Source organism: Selaginella moellendorffii, unplaced genomic scaffold (genome assembly GCF_000143415.4).
Source record: "Selaginella moellendorffii unplaced genomic scaffold, v1.0 SELMOscaffold_34, whole genome shotgun sequence".
Lineage (NCBI taxonomy): Eukaryota > Viridiplantae > Streptophyta > Lycopodiopsida > Selaginellales > Selaginellaceae > Selaginella > Selaginella moellendorffii.
The window spans coordinates 1647930-1666795 of NW_003314295.1; the positions used below are offsets into that span (position 1 = coordinate 1647930).

At 41.5% G+C, this 18866-nt stretch overlaps 4 protein-coding genes across 6 annotated transcripts; 2 read left to right on the forward strand and 2 right to left on the reverse strand.

Annotated features, from left to right (window-relative positions):
• Positions 1-793: 793 nt before the first annotated feature.
• Positions 794-2308, forward strand: LOC9639360. Its single transcript, XM_002977400.2, has 5 exons — positions 794-1199; positions 1268-1366; positions 1441-1485; positions 1543-1680; positions 1749-2308. The coding sequence occupies exons 1-5, from the start codon at positions 813-815 to the stop codon at positions 2082-2084; spliced, it is 1005 nt and encodes a 334-aa protein (XP_002977446.1). The 5' UTR covers positions 794-812; the 3' UTR covers positions 2085-2308.
• LOC112348995 (protein bfr2-like) lies at positions 2049-4185 on the reverse strand. Its single transcript, XM_024682538.1, has 14 exons — positions 4075-4185; positions 3937-4027; positions 3693-3873; positions 3564-3625; positions 3425-3497; positions 3297-3371; positions 3157-3243; positions 3059-3104; positions 2925-3006; positions 2772-2874; positions 2626-2712; positions 2456-2570; positions 2322-2400; positions 2049-2262 (listed from the first exon to the last, which is right to left on the reverse strand). Exons 1-14 carry the CDS (start codon positions 4133-4135, stop codon positions 2124-2126), a joined length of 1281 nt encoding a protein of 426 aa, XP_024538306.1. The 5' UTR covers positions 4136-4185; the 3' UTR covers positions 2049-2123.
• A 1509-nt stretch (positions 4186-5694) lies between these two features.
• On the reverse strand, positions 5695-8310 carry LOC9639361 (cytokinin dehydrogenase 7). The gene is made up of 6 exons (XM_024682558.1): positions 7944-8310; positions 7203-7748; positions 6888-7015; positions 6553-6819; positions 6229-6491; positions 5695-6144 (listed from the first exon to the last, which is right to left on the reverse strand). The coding sequence occupies exons 1-6, from the start codon at positions 7996-7998 to the stop codon at positions 5802-5804; spliced, it is 1602 nt and encodes a 533-aa protein (XP_024538326.1). The 5' UTR covers positions 7999-8310; the 3' UTR covers positions 5695-5801.
• Positions 8311-11344: 3034 nt separating this feature from the next.
• On the forward strand, positions 11345-12410 carry LOC9656152 (mediator of RNA polymerase II transcription subunit 20a). Of its 3 annotated transcripts, none has more exons than XM_024682443.1 (5): positions 11345-11379; positions 11440-11582; positions 11662-11840; positions 11907-11996; positions 12043-12410. In XM_024682443.1, the coding sequence occupies exons 1-5, from the start codon at positions 11366-11368 to the stop codon at positions 12277-12279; spliced, it is 663 nt and encodes a 220-aa protein (XP_024538211.1). In that variant the 5' UTR covers positions 11345-11365; the 3' UTR covers positions 12280-12410. The 3 variants fall into 3 exon arrangements, with proteins under 3 accessions (XP_024538211.1, XP_002977447.2, XP_024538212.1); XM_002977401.2 differs by having other exon boundaries at positions 12052-12410; XM_024682444.1 differs by lacking the exon at positions 11345-11379 and having other exon boundaries at positions 11512-11582; positions 11667-11840.
• The last annotated feature ends 6456 nt before the right edge of the window (positions 12411-18866 follow it).

Below are 18866 nucleotides of genomic sequence, written 5' to 3' on the forward strand. Positions count from 1 at the left end.
TTTCTGGAATTCTCAGCTATCTCGAATACGCGCTTCTCCACAAGATTTTCGTCATGAAAATCTTTGGGTGAGTGCTTTTGATCGATAGATTGATGAGAATCCATCGAAGGGAAACAATGCGCTGAGCGAGAGAAGGGAAATTCTTGCAGGAGGCACGTACGATCGGAGCAAGCCATGGCTGAGGCTTCGGATCTGTCGCCCATATCTCTCACGCTCAATGACTACCGCGTCACGCTCGACAATGGGCAATGGACTTCGGGTAAGCTCTAGAGAAAATCCTCTCTTTTCGATCGATTCTCCTCCTTGTTCTCTAGATTACCCCGACGATGGGAGGACCGATCACGCGCCCCCATCGGGTGCCATGGAGAAAGAAGTCATTCGCTTGCGGAACGATAAGCGAAGATTGGTATGGCATTCCCGCGAAAAGAAAGTGGTGTTTTTCACTCTCGATCTCCACTGAAAGATGCGAGACCTCGAGAAATTCAAGCGCCAAGCTCGCGAGATGGACGAGCTCAAGGAGCGATGGAGCAATCTGGATTTCAAGTACCAGCTTCTCATGGACATGGTACAATCAAAACTTCCAGAATTCTCTCAAGAGCAAAGCTATGATTCTTCCCAAATCTCTCTCCAGTGGACGCTGAAGCAGCTCGATACCGAGAAGCAAGAATCCTCGCGAGCGCACAGCCCCACATCCAACAAGAACTCTCCTCGCGCTGGAACACCACCCTAGAACTCGGCTCTTCGTCCCCGCATTTAAAATTAGGCCAATGCTCTGTTTTTAGGGCAAGCCTAGGTTTGTGTGATTCTCGGCTATGGCGCCTCCAGCGCTGAGGCTGCCGCGCCATTCCTCCGGCGACGACTCCAAATGCAGGCCCGCGCTGCTGCTCATCGCGGTCTCGGCATGCGCCGCCATCGCGACTTACTTCGCGCTGTCGCCACTCTTCCAGCCGGATCAGGGCGCGATCTCGTCGGATTCCAGCGACGGCCGCTCCGCCAGGCACCTCGTGGCGATCCGCGAGGAGAAGGCGGCGTGCTGCCGCGGGATCGAGCACCAGGAGCTGTGGGGATCGGTGGTCCAGTGGGGGACGAGCAATAAGGTGAATTCCTCAACCGCGTGCTGCCAGGCTTGCAAGGCCGCGCAGTGTAATTCCTGGGTGTATTGCGGGGATCGAGTGAAATGCGGGCCAAATTTTGGAGAGGTAGTATAAAGTTGACTCCTTCCTTGTCCGAGCGTGTTCTTTCTCATCTGTTTTCATTCTCTCCACAGTGCTGGCTAAAGAACCAGGAGGATCCTCTCTCCCCCGACGTCCAGGATTCTAGCAAGGACGTCTACTGGACTTCTGGGCTTGTCTATGCGAAGAATGTGGTAAGCTCTAGCTAGATTTCGATTTGGACACTGACAGTCTTGCTAAAGTAAGATCTTCTCCTTGTTTTTGACAGGGTCTCGTGCAGCTAGAGACCGAATATGGAGCGATCAGGCTCCAGGTAAGAAGAGAAGTTTAAGTTTGAGCTAAGTTGAGAAAGAAAACACTTCCTTCACAGCTTCTTCCAGACTGCGCTCCACTTTCAGTCGCGTTTGTGATCGAGCTCTTGAAGTTGCGGCACTGCGCAGGTTGTAACATCTACCGAGCTGAGACCCGCGGGAATTCATGGGATGAGGAAGGAAATCCCACAGCGAAGGTAAGAGTTGCACATTCTTTTCAAATTTATGCTCTATGTTTCTCATGTGTTCTTGTTTTCTTTCTTAGAACTTGAGAGGACCTCCTCACGCTATTTTACAAGGCACTCTAGAGGCCGAGGGCCTCGGCTTCAAGGAACTCCCCAGAGAAGCTTGTCCGATGATCCGCAGGGGTATGGTAGGATGGATCGAAGGAGGCCCCGATTTTTTCATCAGCCTCGCAAACCATGACGATTGGTACCCGAAACACACAGTTTTTGCCAACGTTCTTCCAGACGACCTTCCTCTAGTTGAGAAGCTCGCGAGCTTGCCAACGTCAAAGACCATCTGGAGCGGGATTGATGTCGCTGTGCTGAAGAAGCCGATCAGCTTGAAATTAACGAGGGCGAGCGTTGCATCGTCCTGACTTTCAGTTCTATTTTTTTTTCCTTGTTCTCCCATAACATCACGCTGCTGCTTCCAGATTCACGGCAGAAGTCGCAGGTTTACTTCCAAACAGGCTGGTGAATAGTTTTGTAGCCATAGGTGGTAGTACCATCGGTTCAGGAACCATGAAATTTACCAGTGGCTCATGGACAGTGTATCTACACAAAAAATCAAAGTTTGAGATGACCAAAGTGAGAAACCAAACTCTCTCGCTTGCCTTGTCTTTCGGCCTTTAGAAGCGCGACGATCTACGTTTTTCCTTTTCTTGCTCCGGAGCTTTCGAACTGCGTCATGGTCTACACAAGGTACAAGCACAATCAGAACATTCTCACTAGAGAAAAAGCTTCTTACCGAGGCCAGTGGGATTTGAAGACTCGAGAAATTCACGTAAAAGCTGCTGATAGAACTCGGAATCATCAAACACCTTAGTTTCATTAGTCTTTGCTTCCATATCGTTTGTGTCCGTCTGGAAAAAGTTGATAAGCCTACAAGACTGTAAAGAACGAGCAAAGATGAAAAACCTGTGTTTTCAAAGGTTCGGAGCGCATCATTCTTGCTATGAAACGCGGCGTGTCCTTCATTGCTGCTGCTACTTGTTGTGAAATACTCTGTAAAGACGTAAAAGGCCGTGTGAATAAAAAAATACAAAAAGCCAGAACGTTTAAACCTGATTGAAAGCTTTTAACTTCGATCGCGATGCCGCAGCGCCTGAAGATATTTGAGTCTTTCTGTGCCATCTATCGACCGTACGATCTCTATACGGAATAAGCCTGCAATACATGTCTAGTGTCATCAGCTCGTAAAGCAAGAGCTCAATTACCTTGAATACGAGTTGCTTAATCTTTGCCAAGCTGAGTCCAGGCTATCTGAGACGCTATGGGTTTCCTGTTCCACGTCCGAATCTGTAACAAGATAAGTTAATCTGCTCACCGTAAAAGAAAAATAATTCGAAACCTTTTCTGTAAGCATCGAGTGCCTCCCGGTTTTGTTCCAGCAATGCCTGCAGGACCACAATTTAAGCGCTAGAAAAGAAGCATCAACCATCACTATACCTTTTCTAGATCCAGAAGCGAATCAAGGGTCTGCAAGGCCGCCGCTTTCAGCGTTTGTTGTGCTTCGCTTGGGCTCGACGCTTCCTCCTGTCAAGCTTCCTTTCATACCATAAAAAGAAATACGGAAAAAGAAGCGTCACCTGTGGTAGCAGATTGGATCCTGCAACTATCTTCTGCAACGCAATTCGCATATGCAAAGCGCTGCCCCACAATTCCTGCCAGGCCATTTCTCTTGAAATCATCCCATTGTCAAAATCATGACACATACCATCTGGTTTTTCACTGCTCGGCCTTTCCGTATATCCACATCATTCTGTCCTCTCAAGCTCTTCAACATCTCTCTGAAAGGACGTAAAAGAACACCAAACGTGGTTAAAGGACGAAGGATGACGATACGACGCACTCACTGTTCTTCTTTATTAAGATCTTCGTATTCCTTGTTGACGGCTTCAAAATCGTCATCAAGAACCTGCTCCAACATCAAAGCTCAAAAGATTGGCGTTAGAGGTGCAAAAAAACTAAATCACATTCCTTACGTTCTTTTCTACTTGTTTTTCGTCGTCGTCCTCCTCCTCGCTGAAAGCTGGTTGTAGATCATCCCGATCGTGAAAATCGTCGTCACTGATCCCATCAAAAGCATTCTTTCTGCTGCTCTTGCGACCGGAATACTCCTTCCCTTCAAGTGATATATCTGGCCTCAACCGGAGCCTTCCATCCCTGAAAACGAGAGAAAAGAAAAGAGTGATCGTCGGAAAAAAAACTCATTGTCCTATCACTCACGACTTCGAAAAGGTTTCCACTTCATCCGGGCCATCAGAGCTTTGCTCCTGGAGCAAATGCTGCGTCTCTTGCCCGAATCCCGCCTCCTCATCTACAAACTCCAGTCACAAACACCGCATTCTTCCAAGAATCACGTACCGTCCCAGGAATCCTCGTCCGAATCCGATGCCACGGCCTTCGCCTTGGCCTTCGCAGGCATCGCGCGATAAACCCTAACCCTAATTTTTGCAAAACAAAAAACCCTGTTAAGTGAAAACGATTCGAACCCGCGCAAAAGTAAAAGCTTGTCAGATTTCCAGTCTGATGCTCTATCCAATTCAACCTCAACGAGATCCCTGACACAGCATGCCAGAAATCTCTAATGCTTTTTCCCCCCTCCACCATATAATTTTAAAAGAATATCTGATCCATGGGACACAGCCACTGCCGGGTTTCGAACCTGAGAAAAAGATATAGCCACCAGATTTCCAGTCTGGTGCTCTATCCAACTAAGCCTCGGTGTGGTCCTTTGTTCTATATCTTTCACACGTTTATAATATGGTGTGTACTCGTAGCTGCGATTCGAACCTGGAAAAAGGAAATGCAGGTCAGATTTTCAGTCTGATGCTCTATCCAACTCCACTCCAATGTGGCCCCTTGATATTATGTTTCTGTACTCCATGTATATGTTGAAATCATATTTTTCTTTGTACCATACAATGATTTGAAATGCACAAACCATTGACATGGTTTGAGTGAGTGAAGCTTCGGCTGAGATGTCAGACTTAAAATCTGCCAGAACCTTTTGTTTCAGGTTCAAGTCCCTCTCTCTCTCTCTTTCTCTCTTTTGTGTCAGGCCTCTTTTTGACTCGAGTTCGAAACTCTTTTACAGCTATACACCTGTAAAGAATTGCCACTATTTTGTTTGGCTACACCTTTTGTTTGGTTACTACCAGTTAAAGGCTGGCCCCAAGGATGTGATTTTGAGTTTTTGGTCCAAAATATTGAAACATTATTAAATAAATAGAAATTGGATGTTGTTGAAACTTGGCACCAAGAAGCAATCGTTCTCACTATTACTTCAATCTCCAAACCAGAATATCATTTCCATCCCAAAATCATTCAAATATATGCCCGCTTAATACTGCATTGCCCTGAATCCTGAATAGCCACACAGGGATATTTTCTGGAGAAAACGATTGACCTCGACCCGACGTTTCGATATACCACCCCGATTTTTCGGTCCCCATATCCGATTTACTGCTAAACAATGCCACTAGGCAAGATGACATAAGCCGATTCCGATATAAATTATAGACGTATATCAGGAGTATACGGGTGGCCAGCTTTTAGGAAATAAATTCTTTTTAAAAAAACAAGAAAATAACAGGTCGTTTGCTAAGAGGTGACAACCCAATAACTGGTACAAGAGATCCAACCAGGAAGAAGGCAAAGCGGCACTCTAATAAGCAAGGGGATGGATTCCCCTAAACAAATACTAAATACAAAGATCCAATGTTCAATGCGCAGCCCATTTACAAGTTGATACTTGACAGTAAACTTGTGTGAGTTTGTGGAGATCTTTCTGGCTTCTGTGTCACTTTGTTCTTGGTACGACTCGAGCAAGAACCAAAGCCAGTAGTCACTTATTGATGCCATAAGCAACAACAGCAAGGAGATATTCCTTAGATAGTGGATGGAGCGTCAAGTACCTTACTTATCAGCAATCCAATCAATCAATCAATTAAGCCCTTCATATATTCAACGAGACAAAAAAGGTTAAAAAAATAAAAACATATTGTATTTTCATATAAAACTGGTTCTCATAGCTTTAGAAATTTTCCTGGCTGCTGTACAACAATGAAAAATAATAAATTCTGAAGAGGTCAACGGTGGTCAGCAGCCTGTTTAGCAGCGGCAACCGCCACCTTGTCCCTGGCGAAGATCCCCTGGCCTGGGGAGAGTATGGCATTTGGGTCGTACTTGATCTTGTTCGCCAAAAACTTGCCCCAAGACTCTCCGAAGTGTTGCTTCCACTCAGTGTCGCTGTGGTAGTGTGGAAAGTATTGCTTCACGTTGAGGCCGTTGATCTCACACCTCCGCATGATCTCTTCGTTTTGCTGGAGGTGGGCTTCTAAAGGCTGACCGCCCTCCACCACATAGCGCAGCAAACAAACAATGTAAAAAATGGACTCGTCCGGCACCACCACGGATGATCTAGTCTCCCACCTATAGAATATAAATGGTGTATATTATATGGATTTTCCTTGGGAAAAAGATAGAAAAAATTCCTAGAGAAAAGTGTAGACTTACTTGGATCTGTTGAGTGGATAGATGAGCATGGGTCCATTGACGCCTTTGCAAACCATGTCCCGGAAAACTATGTCGTTGAACTTGGAGATTTTGCTCTTTGGGACGAACAATGCAAGCCACGGGTGTGGGACGTCCCACTGCTTGACCTTTCGCAGCACCTCCTCCACGCCGTGGACGCGATTGAGGAAGTCGAAGTACGTTAGATCCGTGGTGAAGGTCAGGCCCGGGACGAAGGAAAGCGAGCCTAGCAACCTCTCCAACCGCTGAAAGCAAGTTTCCGTATCTTAGATCCAAAAACTTTGGAAGAGAACTCGAAGAACTTACATCTTCCATGAACGCTTCTTGGCCATGGTTGTAATACTTGGCGATCTCGATGCAGTAGAGGACGGGGCCAGAGGAGTCCGGGATGAGCGACGGATCGATCGCCTCGCCATCGAAGGGGACCGAATTGTATCCCTGGTATGGATCGTCGCAGCTGGGGATGACGATCCCTTCCACGTAGTTGACGACATCCTCGTTCAAGGAGATAAGCCGCTCGATGTCCTTTTGGAACGCTCCAAAGTCGGTGTAGACGAGACGCTTGTACCTCGCCTGGAAGAATAGAAAGCCTTTTAGACCGAGACAAAGACCAACAAAAAGAATCAAAGATCTGAACTTACTCTCGCGGGAGCTTCTTCCAGCGGGATCCGAGCTTTGGTGATGATCCCAAACTGTCCAAGTCCGCCAAGAACAGCGTAGAAGAGATCCGAATTCCTCGTAGCCGAGCAAGTCACAGTGTCGCCGTTGCCTGCAGCACGAAAAAAGTTCCTTTTTAAATCAAGGAGAAGATAAAAGAATGGCTTCATACCAAAACAAGGACCCCAAGCCAAGAACACAAAACAAAAACAAAAGAAACAAGGAAAATGTGGAAGACACACACACTTCTCTTCTTCTTCTTCCATTTTCTTTGAGCAAGAAAGGATCTAAAGGAATACCAGTGACGACTTGGAGCTGGAGAACGTTGCTGATTTGGGGGCCGTGGCGGAAGGCCTGGCCGCTCACACCGGCATTGGAGAGCGTCCCGCCAACGCTGAGGTAGAGATAATCCGTCCAGGTCCGCGGCGCCAACCCACACTTGAGCGTCTCTCGCAGCACATCGATCCACAGCACTCCTCCGGATGCCTCCACGAACGGGCCACCACAGAAAAGATCGTCATCGCCGCCACCATGATCCTTGCTTTGATGGATTTCTTCTCGATGATCCTGGTGGTGATCGTGGTGTTGGATTGGATTGACGATGCGAATGGCGTTGGTGGGCATCCGGGGCATGTCAATTACGATTCCATTCAGGGCCTGCGCTTGGCCGTGGACCGAGTGGCCGTTGCCCCTGGCGGCGATGGTGAGCTTGGCGGTGGCGTTGGCGGCTCTCACCAAGCTGGAAATTCCATCGCTGGACGAGGGACACACGACGCAGTAGGGCGGGCTGTGGATCAAACCCCCAAAATCTCTCGCAGCGTCTTGTGAATTCAGGCTCTCCGAATCTGCGGACAAGACCACCATCAGCAAGAGAAAACTATATCAAAGAGAAAGTCTCTCCAACGTTTTTGCAAAGTTCTTCTTCTCTCTCTCTCTCCTCTTCCTCTCTTTTTCTTTCTTGCTCTTTTCTTTCTTTAGTTTGCATGTTTTCATGGAATGGATGGAATTAGAATGGGTGGTTCTTGTGATATTTTTCCTACCTTGATCAGAGCTTTTCCTTGCCACTTCTCTGCTCTTGAGCTTCACTTTCCCCATTGAAATTCCCTCTCTTTCCTCTTGTTCGGAGTGCAGATTATCCTCCCCAAAGAGAAAAGGATCCCACCCTCTTATAGGAAGACTTGTTCTTGCATGACAAACCTTTTGCTGGTAGGCTAAGGACTCACAACAAGAACACACAGCCCAATACCAACACCAATAGCAACTTGCTAGCTTGTTGGTAGATGCTGCAGCAACATCAGTGGCAAAAAAAAAACAGGAAAGAGAGAGAGAGAGAGAGAAATAAGGGAAAACAAAGGTAAAACTCCTCCTTGGGATCAATCCCCTGAAAAAAGAAAGGAAAGATCCCAATCCCAAACAGGAGGAGGAGGAGGAGAGGAGAACACTTGGTGTTTGAAACAAGCAGTGTATATACCTATATGCATATATATATATAAGTGAACACTCACACACCCCTCCTCCATTACCATGGGGGAGGATACCAGTTGAATCAACTAACAACCTAACAAAAGCAGTTGAGTAACTCGTCCCTTGCTCTGGTAACAACAATTATCCCTTTAGTTGGATTTGGGTTGGAAAAAACAAAAAGAGGAATTTAAAGAAAATGGATAAAATAACCAAAAAAATATCATTTATGTAACGATAATGTAAAAACGTGAATTTCCCGGGTATTGGGACACAAAACAGCAACAAGGCAGCAGTGCTGCAGCAGTTACAGCTGCCACTCTGCATTGGCAACGATAACAACAGAACAGGCTTTGCGAAAGAGACGAGATAACGATAATGTCAAGTGAGGATTTTTGTGGCGGATAGTGGGGCAGGATATAACCCCTCCCCTCTGCAGAGGAGGAATTATCAAAAACCTCCCCTGCAGCACGTGGATCTTGCGCAAAGCTGCGAGGGTTTGCGAGAGGGTTAATTCATGGTACGTGGAAGAGGTGGTGAGTGTATTGCCACGCCTTTCAACCTGGGCGAAATCTTTCCCAGAAAAGTGTAGCGTGGTGGCAAGCAACGCATGGAATGCATTTCTCGTAATAAAATACGAACAGAATAAATTGTGGTGAATGTTTGGCGGGTGAATTCTTCTCTCGGAGCTTCTTTTGTCTTGGAGTGGGTCGTATTGTTTCCTTTTTCTTGTCTACCACCTTTCCCCCTTGTTCTTGTTCTTCTTCTGCTTCCCCCTTCTTGGTTTGCGGAGGAGAGAGCTTGATTGGATTGATTGGTGGGTGGCGGTGTGGTGGCAGTACGTCTACGCGCCGCCGAATGCCTTCCTTGCAGTGATCTCATCCCTGCAAACGTCACGAAACAACGCGATGCAAGCGACCAATTGCCCAAAAAGAGAAAGAAAAGATCCCACAGATTCGAAAGCCCGAAAAACTAACTCTCTTTCTTTTCCTTTACATAGCAAAGAACTTTGGCCCCGGGCGGCGGCGGAGGGAACAAATTTCCACAACCTTTTCACGTGAAAGAAATCTCGCCTCATTGTAGAGCGAGTCCTGCGTAAACAAAACGAAATATTTTATGCTCTGATTCGAATCCGTGGAGATAACGTAGATTATTGCTGGCTGTGCATGGCTAGGAATTACAGCTCTTCATGTCTCTCCGCTGTAGTTGACTGGGGTAACACAGCGTTGCATGCGCGACACAAGACCATCAAAGTCTAAACCAAATCAAATAAAAACTCCATCAAGCACCAAGGACAGGGATCGAACGAAATGCCGCAAAATTCCCTATGTGCCTACCTCGAGCTATGGATGATCATCGTTTTAACTTCTCGATGCTCTGCTCGATCGATGTTGCCGTGTCGTGTCCCTTGCCTGGAAACAGGAAGTGGAAAGCGGACAAATGCAGGATCCCAGCGCAGATCTCATTTGTTCAGACATGAGATCACCATATCCTCCTCATATCTTCCACGCAATTAGGAGGACAAAACGCAGAGGGGACCCAACCAATGACCATTTGCCAAGGCGGGCACGCAGACGACAAGGCGTGCTTCCACAATACCACCCCATACACACGCCAACGATCGTCCTTTTCCATTATTTCTTTCTCATTCTTCCATCCTCTTATACGATGTTACGAACAAGACGCCTTTGCTTTTGTGGCATGGACAACGAGTATAATGAGAGGAGAGGTCCGGGTTTATTTGACTTGCGTGCAAGGAACATTCCTGTGGGGTGTGTGTCACTCTGGTCAAAGTCTAAGATCCCCTGTTCGAGCACTTACTCTTCCCTAAAGTTCCAGAGATTTTGCATGTAACCACAGCAAAAAGTTTTAAAAAACATGGTCTTGTGTGTGTGGATGGCATTTATGCGCAGGAGGACGCAAGAAAAGCAGGCCATGCTTCTTTGTTCTTTGCTTTTTACTATTCAAATATTTGTTCCTGGGAACATCTGCATACCTCACCTATTGATTGGATGAATGAATTGTTTGGGACTCAAGTTGGCCCCCCAGTGAATAATGTCCAAGGTCAATGTTTCGAAGATACCACCAGTCAACGAGAGAAAAAGAAAAAAAGGAACTGGTATGGTTTACTAGTGCATAGTGAGGTGGCCTTTTTAGCAGCGAAGGCCAGGAGCCAGTCAATGGTCTCCACGTGAATGCCCTCTGTTGGTGCTGGTGGTACACACAATAAGGAACAACCAGAAACTGGGCATCAAAGGCGCCACCACCTTTCTTTTCTTCTTTCTTATCTCCGTAACTAGAATGATGAATATGCCCGTCTCCCAATTTTGAGAGAGATAGTTTGCTGTTGGCTGGCTCTGTGTGTTTGCCAAGAGACAGGACACGCAAACAAACGCCCAGCACACATACGCATGAACATGAGCGGATTTTCGTTTCTAGATTTCCTTTATCTCTTTGTTTTGTTTGGCTTTGTTTTTAGTCTCCGTTGTCTATGAGGTACTATCCCCAGGACGATTGCATGAAAAGGAGAGATTGGGGTGGCTCCATCCAAGCCCAGAAGTTTGGACTAGTCCTACTACTACTACTACCTAGGACTTCTTTCAGGGGCATCGAGCAAATGTGTATGAGCTGTTTCGCCATGACTTGTTGGCTCCCAGTGAAGAATACGATGTCACCACTTTATATATTGTGTTGGGCAGCGCAGCGCAGAAGGCCAGAAGGCCAGCACAACAGTAACAGCAACAGCTTTTGCCCTCTCCTTCTTCCCCCGCCGCCACCCAAAAACCCAAAGGACAAAGGATACCAAGGGATCTGATATTGAGGTTTGCGCATTTTCATAGCTTGATTTGCCATGGTTTGTTTCCATCAGACTCAAGTGCTTAAAATAACAAAACCAGTTAATTGGTACCCCTTAACGGTACTTGGTAATAATTGTGCTTTAATCGGAGCCCTAAAAGGTTAAAACCCTAGGTACCTTGCCTTAAACCCTAGCTACACAGCGATGGTGGTCAAGTGGTGAGTGCTTGCGCAATGGCGCATGTGAATGGGCTCACAGAGCGTTTGCTTGGATTCTAGGGTTCTTCACTGGCAGCCGTCGGCGGGCGCTCAGGTGACGAGCCAGACGCTGGTGGATTTGTTCCGGAGCATCGAGAGCATGAATGGCGTGCGCACCGGGCGGTGGCAGATCACCGCCGCGCAGCACCGGCCTTTCACTCGAGGTATGTAGGTTCGTGGGACCGTGCGCTTGAGCGAGCAAGTCGGATTGATTTGGAGCGCACTGCGCTGCGCTTGGCACAGACCAGGCCATGGCGATCGACTGCGCAAAGGAGCTCCTGGGTGTGGCGTTTAGCGAATTTGCAAGCAAGCACTACTTCGTGCTACGCGCCGAGCGAATGGTCGTGGAGGCCGACTCGAGCATCCAGGCCATCATGGAAAAGCTCCAAGTTTACAGGAACAGGCTTTCCATGGTCTTCGAGGTGGAAAGACACTATTTTTTTTCTTGGATTTCCCGTTCACGATCGTTCTTTTCGTTTCCGTGGCAGGGATTTCAATACCAGCTCGGTGATTTCCAGCTCAAAGCCGGCCGAGCAGTGCTGTCACAGGCAGAAAATCTCCGAGGCATTGTCCTCGAGGTATATTTTCTTCTCCTCTCTGGAACTCGTACAGATAGTTCTAAAGTTTGCACAGGTTGAGTACTCGCCGGTTTCGTCGATCGAGAAAACACGGCAGATGATGCAAGAGTTCGTGGATCTCTGGCAAGAGGCGATCTCAGCACAGTCCATGAGTGGACGTATCTCGCTCCTAGAACCAAATTTTGCCGAGTACGCGCTCTCAGATACTTATACTTGGCAGCACACTGCACTGCAGTACATTTTTTTGTTTGCTTACTTCCTGTCGCAATCCCAAAGAGCATGATCGCAATCAACACATCTCTCTTCTAGTTCGAGGTGATTTTCTTTCCTGCTGTCCAAGTATTAACATATATCGCTCCAGAACATGTATGTTAGTTAGAGGTTAGACAAAGCAATGTAAGGGGTATCATCTGATAGACTAGCTAGACGCTACATCCACACACAAAGAGAAAGAATTCGCAACTGGTTAATGTTCTCAATGCATCCTGGAATCCTGATCATCTTAAACGGGAGTTCAAATCATTTAAGGTTAGTGTTTGCAAAATTCTTGTTTGCTCCAGACCTGCTCACTAGATTACGACATTTTTTTAATACAATTATTGAAAATTTTATTATCAATGTCACATTTAATAGACTTTCAAATGTTAAAATTTAACTTTGTGAGGGCCAAGTGTACGGCTACAATGCCATATATTAATATTAATGTAGTGGGATTTTGGTAGTTGTCGGATTGATTTCAATTCAAACCACTTGCTTTTGTATATAAGTTAGGGTTTTTGGGCTAATTGATATGCACATTTTCTGTATTCCCTTTTCATATTCCAAGCACTCACAATAGTTTTATTATAAAATAAATAAAAATTTAATTATAAATATAATTTATTAAATCATAACACATATAAAAATGTAAAAAGAAATTTTTTTAGTTAAATACAGAATGCATTTTACCATATTGGCATTATAATCTCCTTGAAGAATCACTCATAGAAGCTACACACTATACAAACTCAAGCAAAAGTCGTGTTTGATATTAGGAAACTAGCATGAGATAGGTTAGATGCTAAGGGCACTCACTAAACCCTAAATACAAATTATATATATGTATCAAAAGAATATACTGATTTCCACATATAGTGCTCTCTATTGGGAAATTCATCTCAACATTAGTATAGATAGATAGTATAGATAGTATATGTCTAAAGGATAATAGGATGACCACAAGGAAACACTAGTGGTATAAGCATAGCCATAGTAAATTTATTTTCTAGCAATTTCAAGCACTCTAGAAAATCAATATTGAGCAAACAATCTTTAAATGGATCTAAGAATATATTATTGTGTTTTTTCTTGTGATATGTACTTTGTTTTCTATATTATAGAGCATTTTAGATAATGTGAAATTATACTAGGTATGTATTAGCAAATTCTAATCATAGCTCATTTCTGGGATATCATGCTACAACTTTCATATATCTATTCTAAAGATTGGATATGAGTAAGCAATTTTAAAAACACTCAAAATAACTAATGGATGCAAGATTTCTCAAAAAATTATGTACAAAACAAGAATAAGAAACATACATTTCCTTTTAACAACTAATGGACTATGTGATATTTAAATCTAAATATAACATATTTGATGATCATATAATTATTAATAGACACATGGGTTGATGAACTCAATACAGTGATGAGGCTCCATCCAAACCACTATCACCTTGAGCTTTAAAAAAAAACAAATCCAATAATATTAATAAAATAGAAAAAAAACCAATAAGGTTAGAGGCCTATTGATTTAATTTATGGCTACCTATATACCAATTAAAAATCCATACCTTTTGTTATGAAATCACTTGCTATTTTGTTTACTTTCAATTAAAGAATTGTCTATAAATCAGTTGTTATTCAATTGTAATTACCATTTTTTTTTTGTTATACAACTGTTTCACCAATATTGGCCTAGAATACACCACCAACTTTCATCTCTAGAAGATCAAATTTAGAGATACTATTAGTAAGATATTGGATATATGCTTCTCTTATATAAGACATTTGCAACTAAATATCTATAGCACATCATAAATTCTATGGTATTTGTTCTAAACTAGAGAATTATCTCCTTGTTTGGCATTTTTAACTCTAATCCTAGTCATTCTAAGCTCTTGCACCACTACAATAAATCCAGTCCTTTGACAATATAGTTAATCATCTATAATTTCCTTTAGATTGGCCCCTCCTTTTAGAAGAGCACGTATGATGCAATTCATATGCTGCCATAGCCCTCTCATCTTCTCAACGTGGGTGTGTTGCCCATGATCATGACTAACTTGATTAATAAATTGTTTAATGAGTGTTAAATTTCTCCTTGCCAAGAGGTTTGACCAAATAGCAATAGTAGAAACATTTGGATCAAGAAAAACCTATTTGTATTACAAAATTTTGATGTTGCAAGAGATGAAATGGTTGCTTGAGCATTTAATAAAACTTTAGTAGAACTTTTGGTGGGATTATAACAATCTAAAAAGATGTGGAGTAGAAAAGCTTATTAAATACTTTCAATATCATTCCTCCTTATTAACTTGTTAAAGAATAAATATGGCATGTTAAAAACAAATATAAACTCATTTTAAAATTTTTTTCCCTCTTTTAGGATCTTGTATTCGCATTTTGGTTCTTTTTCCCTTTTTTAATCAAATCCTTTATCATGGGAAAGTCAATCTAAAAAGCCCCAAAATAGCCTAGTAAATGAAGGTTTATTAAGGCTATTGCTAAAATGGTTTTCTATACATGATTTGGGCTTATAAAGATATCAAGAGAGCAATATTGATAATTATGCCTTACTAAGCCTCCTCCATAGGTATTTGAGATAAAGCATTAAGAGTGTAGATTAAGTTGTTCTATTTATAATAGTCTCATCAATTAGGTGCCAAACCCACAAAATATATTATATTCAAGAGTTCTACATATTGACTTTAGACATGCAACTTACTTAATCTTTACTTCTTTAAAGATATTGTGATGTTTGATATGGTTCTCACAACTTTATTAAAAAAAGTTGGTAATCTTTATCATACTATAAAATCTAAAGGGTATAACACAACTTTGTAAAATTAAATGCATTAGCAAATTTATGCCTTAACCATTTGCATACTATCAAACATTGTGTAATATATTATATATCATCCACTTTTAAAAAGATGAACTATGTTTTTGCTTTTAAAAAAAAGTAAAAATTTAAATTTTTTAAAAAAGTAACTTTCAATAAAAATTTTTTTTTATACCTTTTATATGAAATAAAAAAGTAAAATACATAATTTCATATATTGTTTTATATAATACATGCATATATATTTCTATACATATAAAAGAATATTCCTGACTATTTTAAATGCTTAGTGGGGAAGGAGATTGGGGAAAAAAATATTATCTTTGTCCATTATACTATTAGTAAAATGGTATTTTAGTGAAAGAGTTACTATTGTAAAAAGAAAAAAAAAAAGGCTCCTATAAATAGTTATATTTGTTTTATCCACAAGATATTTACCACCACTTTGATAATCATCAATCCTTTGATATAAATGTTTGTTATATATATGGTACATAAGTTGGTATATTTCATCCCACAAGAGATAAAGACTGCTTAAGATCATATAAGTCCACCAGTCATGAACACTAACAAGTGGTCCTTTTAAAATTGTAGCAATGGCAACTTATTACTTTGTGAAGAGATGAATTTCACAAATCTTAGTTTCATCAAAATTTGGGGCATGCAAGTTGCAAGGAGCTGTCTTCACTTGGTTAATTTTGGTTAGTGTCATAGCATCTTTGTAATTCACATATGGAAAATATAGTGGGTGATGTTTGTAGAGAACAAGCTTTGTTGGTTTGGTGCTTGTCTTCTGCTTGACTACCAAATAAACATTATAACCCTTTAAGCCCAAAAGTTGATTGGAGTGGAGAATATCACTAACACCTATGCTCAATATAATAGTCATAGCCTTGTTTGTTCCCACAAGTAGTGCACCACCCCCATATATTTTTGTAAACCAAAGAAGAATATATAAAAACTAAATGAATTATAAACAAGAGGCAATGGAGGGAGGAGAGTATGCACCTTGCAATTTATAACTTTATTGCTATGACTCCCCTATATTAAGTTGTTGTGAGGCTCTACTTCTTTTTGAAAAGACCTATAGGGAACTAAAGCTCTTAAGTTCTCTTTCTCATTTGATAATCAAAGGAAAAGTTTATAGTTGCGGCAAAAGGAAAGTCTGGGTTGTGAATAAATATTATAATGACATATAGGAAATAACCATGGATGAGAAGTTTGAGCTTGATGCATACAAGACATCTACTACTCTGGGTAAATCTCTTGAGACTACTATTATTCCATGAATAATATAAATAGAGAAATATGTGTATGGTGTTTATTCTGCCAAGAGTGCTACATAATAACTATATAAATGTCTGGGTTCTTACAATATCAAAATAAAAGCATTGGTATTTGTGCCAAATCATTTTATCTTTTGTTTTAGTCTAAACTTTTATTAATTGATGTTGTGCTCATATATGATGGATTCAGTCAATGCTTCAAGGCCTTCTTTTCCTTTTTCTGCCTCTTGTGCTTGATTTTGAGCCTCCAGTATTTGTTTTTTTACTAATGGAATTTCTTGTAAAGTTCATAAAAGAGAGAGGGAGAGAGAGCATCACAAGTACATATGGTAGCTATTGTTGTTAATGGTTGTTTCAATTAAATAAGTTTTTTTTTTCACTTTTATACTATGTAATTAGATTTGTAGAAAATGCCTCTTATGGGCTTATCTCTTGTATATAGCCCACTACAAAGAGTATCCTTTTGTGATGCAAAGTATTTACAAAATTAACAAAGTTTCAAACAATTTATCCTTTATTTTATTCATGTGTGTAGGGAGAAGAAGAATTTGGTTTTAAGTGTAAGGGATTTTTTCAATAAGGAGATATACATGGTGTATAAGTTTATTTTATGGATTCGTGGAACATAATGATTAGGCATATCAAGAATGGCTTCCTAGAATTCTATACTATCACTATTTGCAAAGTTGATAATGCAAAGGTGTTTTTGAATGTGGACTCACATGATTACTGTATGCAAGCTAGTAACCATAAGAAGTGTGTCCAATCCTTTTACGGAATTTAATTATAAATCTTAATAATGTTAGCAACATGCCTTAAGAGTTTAAATGAAGTACTAGAATGCATACTCCAAACTTAAGTAGGCAAAGATGAGGTTTGAAAAAATCTAAAAGAATAAAGTTTTAACTTGAAATTGAACTATGAAAACAAGAAAAAAAATTAACAAATTCTTTTAGCTATGGGTTCTCAACCCTATAAATGGTCACGTTTAATTATCCATGCACCACCCTCTGATATAAATGTTGGTTGTGCATATCATATTGGCATATCTCATCCCATAAAAGATAAAGAGAGCGTGAAATAATGCAAGGCCACTTGGTCACAAATGCAAGTAAGTGATCCTCTTGAAACTGTAGTAATGGCAACTCATTACTTTGTGAAAATAAATTTTACAAATCTTAGTTTCACCAAAGCTATAAATTGTAGGGTGTATGCTCTTCCCCCCACCACCTCTTACTTGTAGTTCTCTTGATTTTTATATATTCCTCTTCGGTCTGCAAAAATGTATGGGGTGGTGCATTGCATATGAGAGTAAGCAAAGTTATAACTATTGTGTTGAACATAAGTGTTAGTAATGTTCTTAACTCTAATTAGCTCATGGGCTCAAAGGGTTATGACTTTTATTTGGTGGTCAAGTTGAAGACAAGCACCAAGTCAACAAAGCTTGTTCTCTACAAAGGTCACCCACCATATCCTCTATAAGTGAATTACAAGGATGCCATGACACTAATTGAAATTAGCCAAGTGAAGACAATTCTTTACAGCCTACGTGCCCCAAATCCTTGTTGCTATAACTCCCACACTAGGTTGTTGTGAGGCTTTGCTTCTTTTTGAGATGATTTATGAAGAACCAAAGCCCCCTCAAGTTCTTTTTATCATTTGATAATCAAAGAAGAAGCTTGTGTGTTATGTGCCAGCTTGAAAAGCTTAAGGGTATATTAAGGCATGTTAGAGTAAAAAACTTAACCTACCTTAGGGCTCATAAAGAGACTAGATCTTTGTCTTTTTGTACAAGATTATAATATTGGTATCAAAGGAGTTGGTTGCAATGGCTAACCAAGCTAAATGTTAGAATCCTATTGTTGATGGTGGTGTGGATAATGGTGTTGATTGAGTTGTAGAGGTTTAGACCATTCAAGATGCAAAAGGGACAAAGAAGTAGAAGTTTTTTGTGAAAAATTATAGACAAGGTCGTCATCATTGTAATGAGTTTGGACACTATAAAACTGATTGTGTACAGTTGAAAAACAAGTAATAAAGCAAAAAGATTGTCCAATCTTCTACTGACGGTAAGTTAGATATTAAACAGTTGCAAACTTTGTAGCGTGAGGATGATAAGGAAGACCATTCTGATCAAAAGAAGAGGCTTTTGATCATTTTTTGTCAATTTAATTGTATGTAGAATAAAATGAAGCTCGATGACACTTGTGTATCAGTTTTAATGCTAGAAGGCATTTTCTGTGGCAGTCTAGTGTCAATTTTACTAAATAATGGGAGTGATGACAACTTTTTTTCAGCAAAGTTTGTTCAGGAGTATGGCCTAGTAGTACGAGGTGTTCTTCCATACACAATGGAAGGTGCAGCTAACTCTACTTAGCATTTCAATGCTTATGTAAAAGGGTTGAAAGTATTTGTTAGTAAAACTACACTTGTGGAGACTTTTTATCTCATAGATATTCATTGTGTGGATCTCATTTT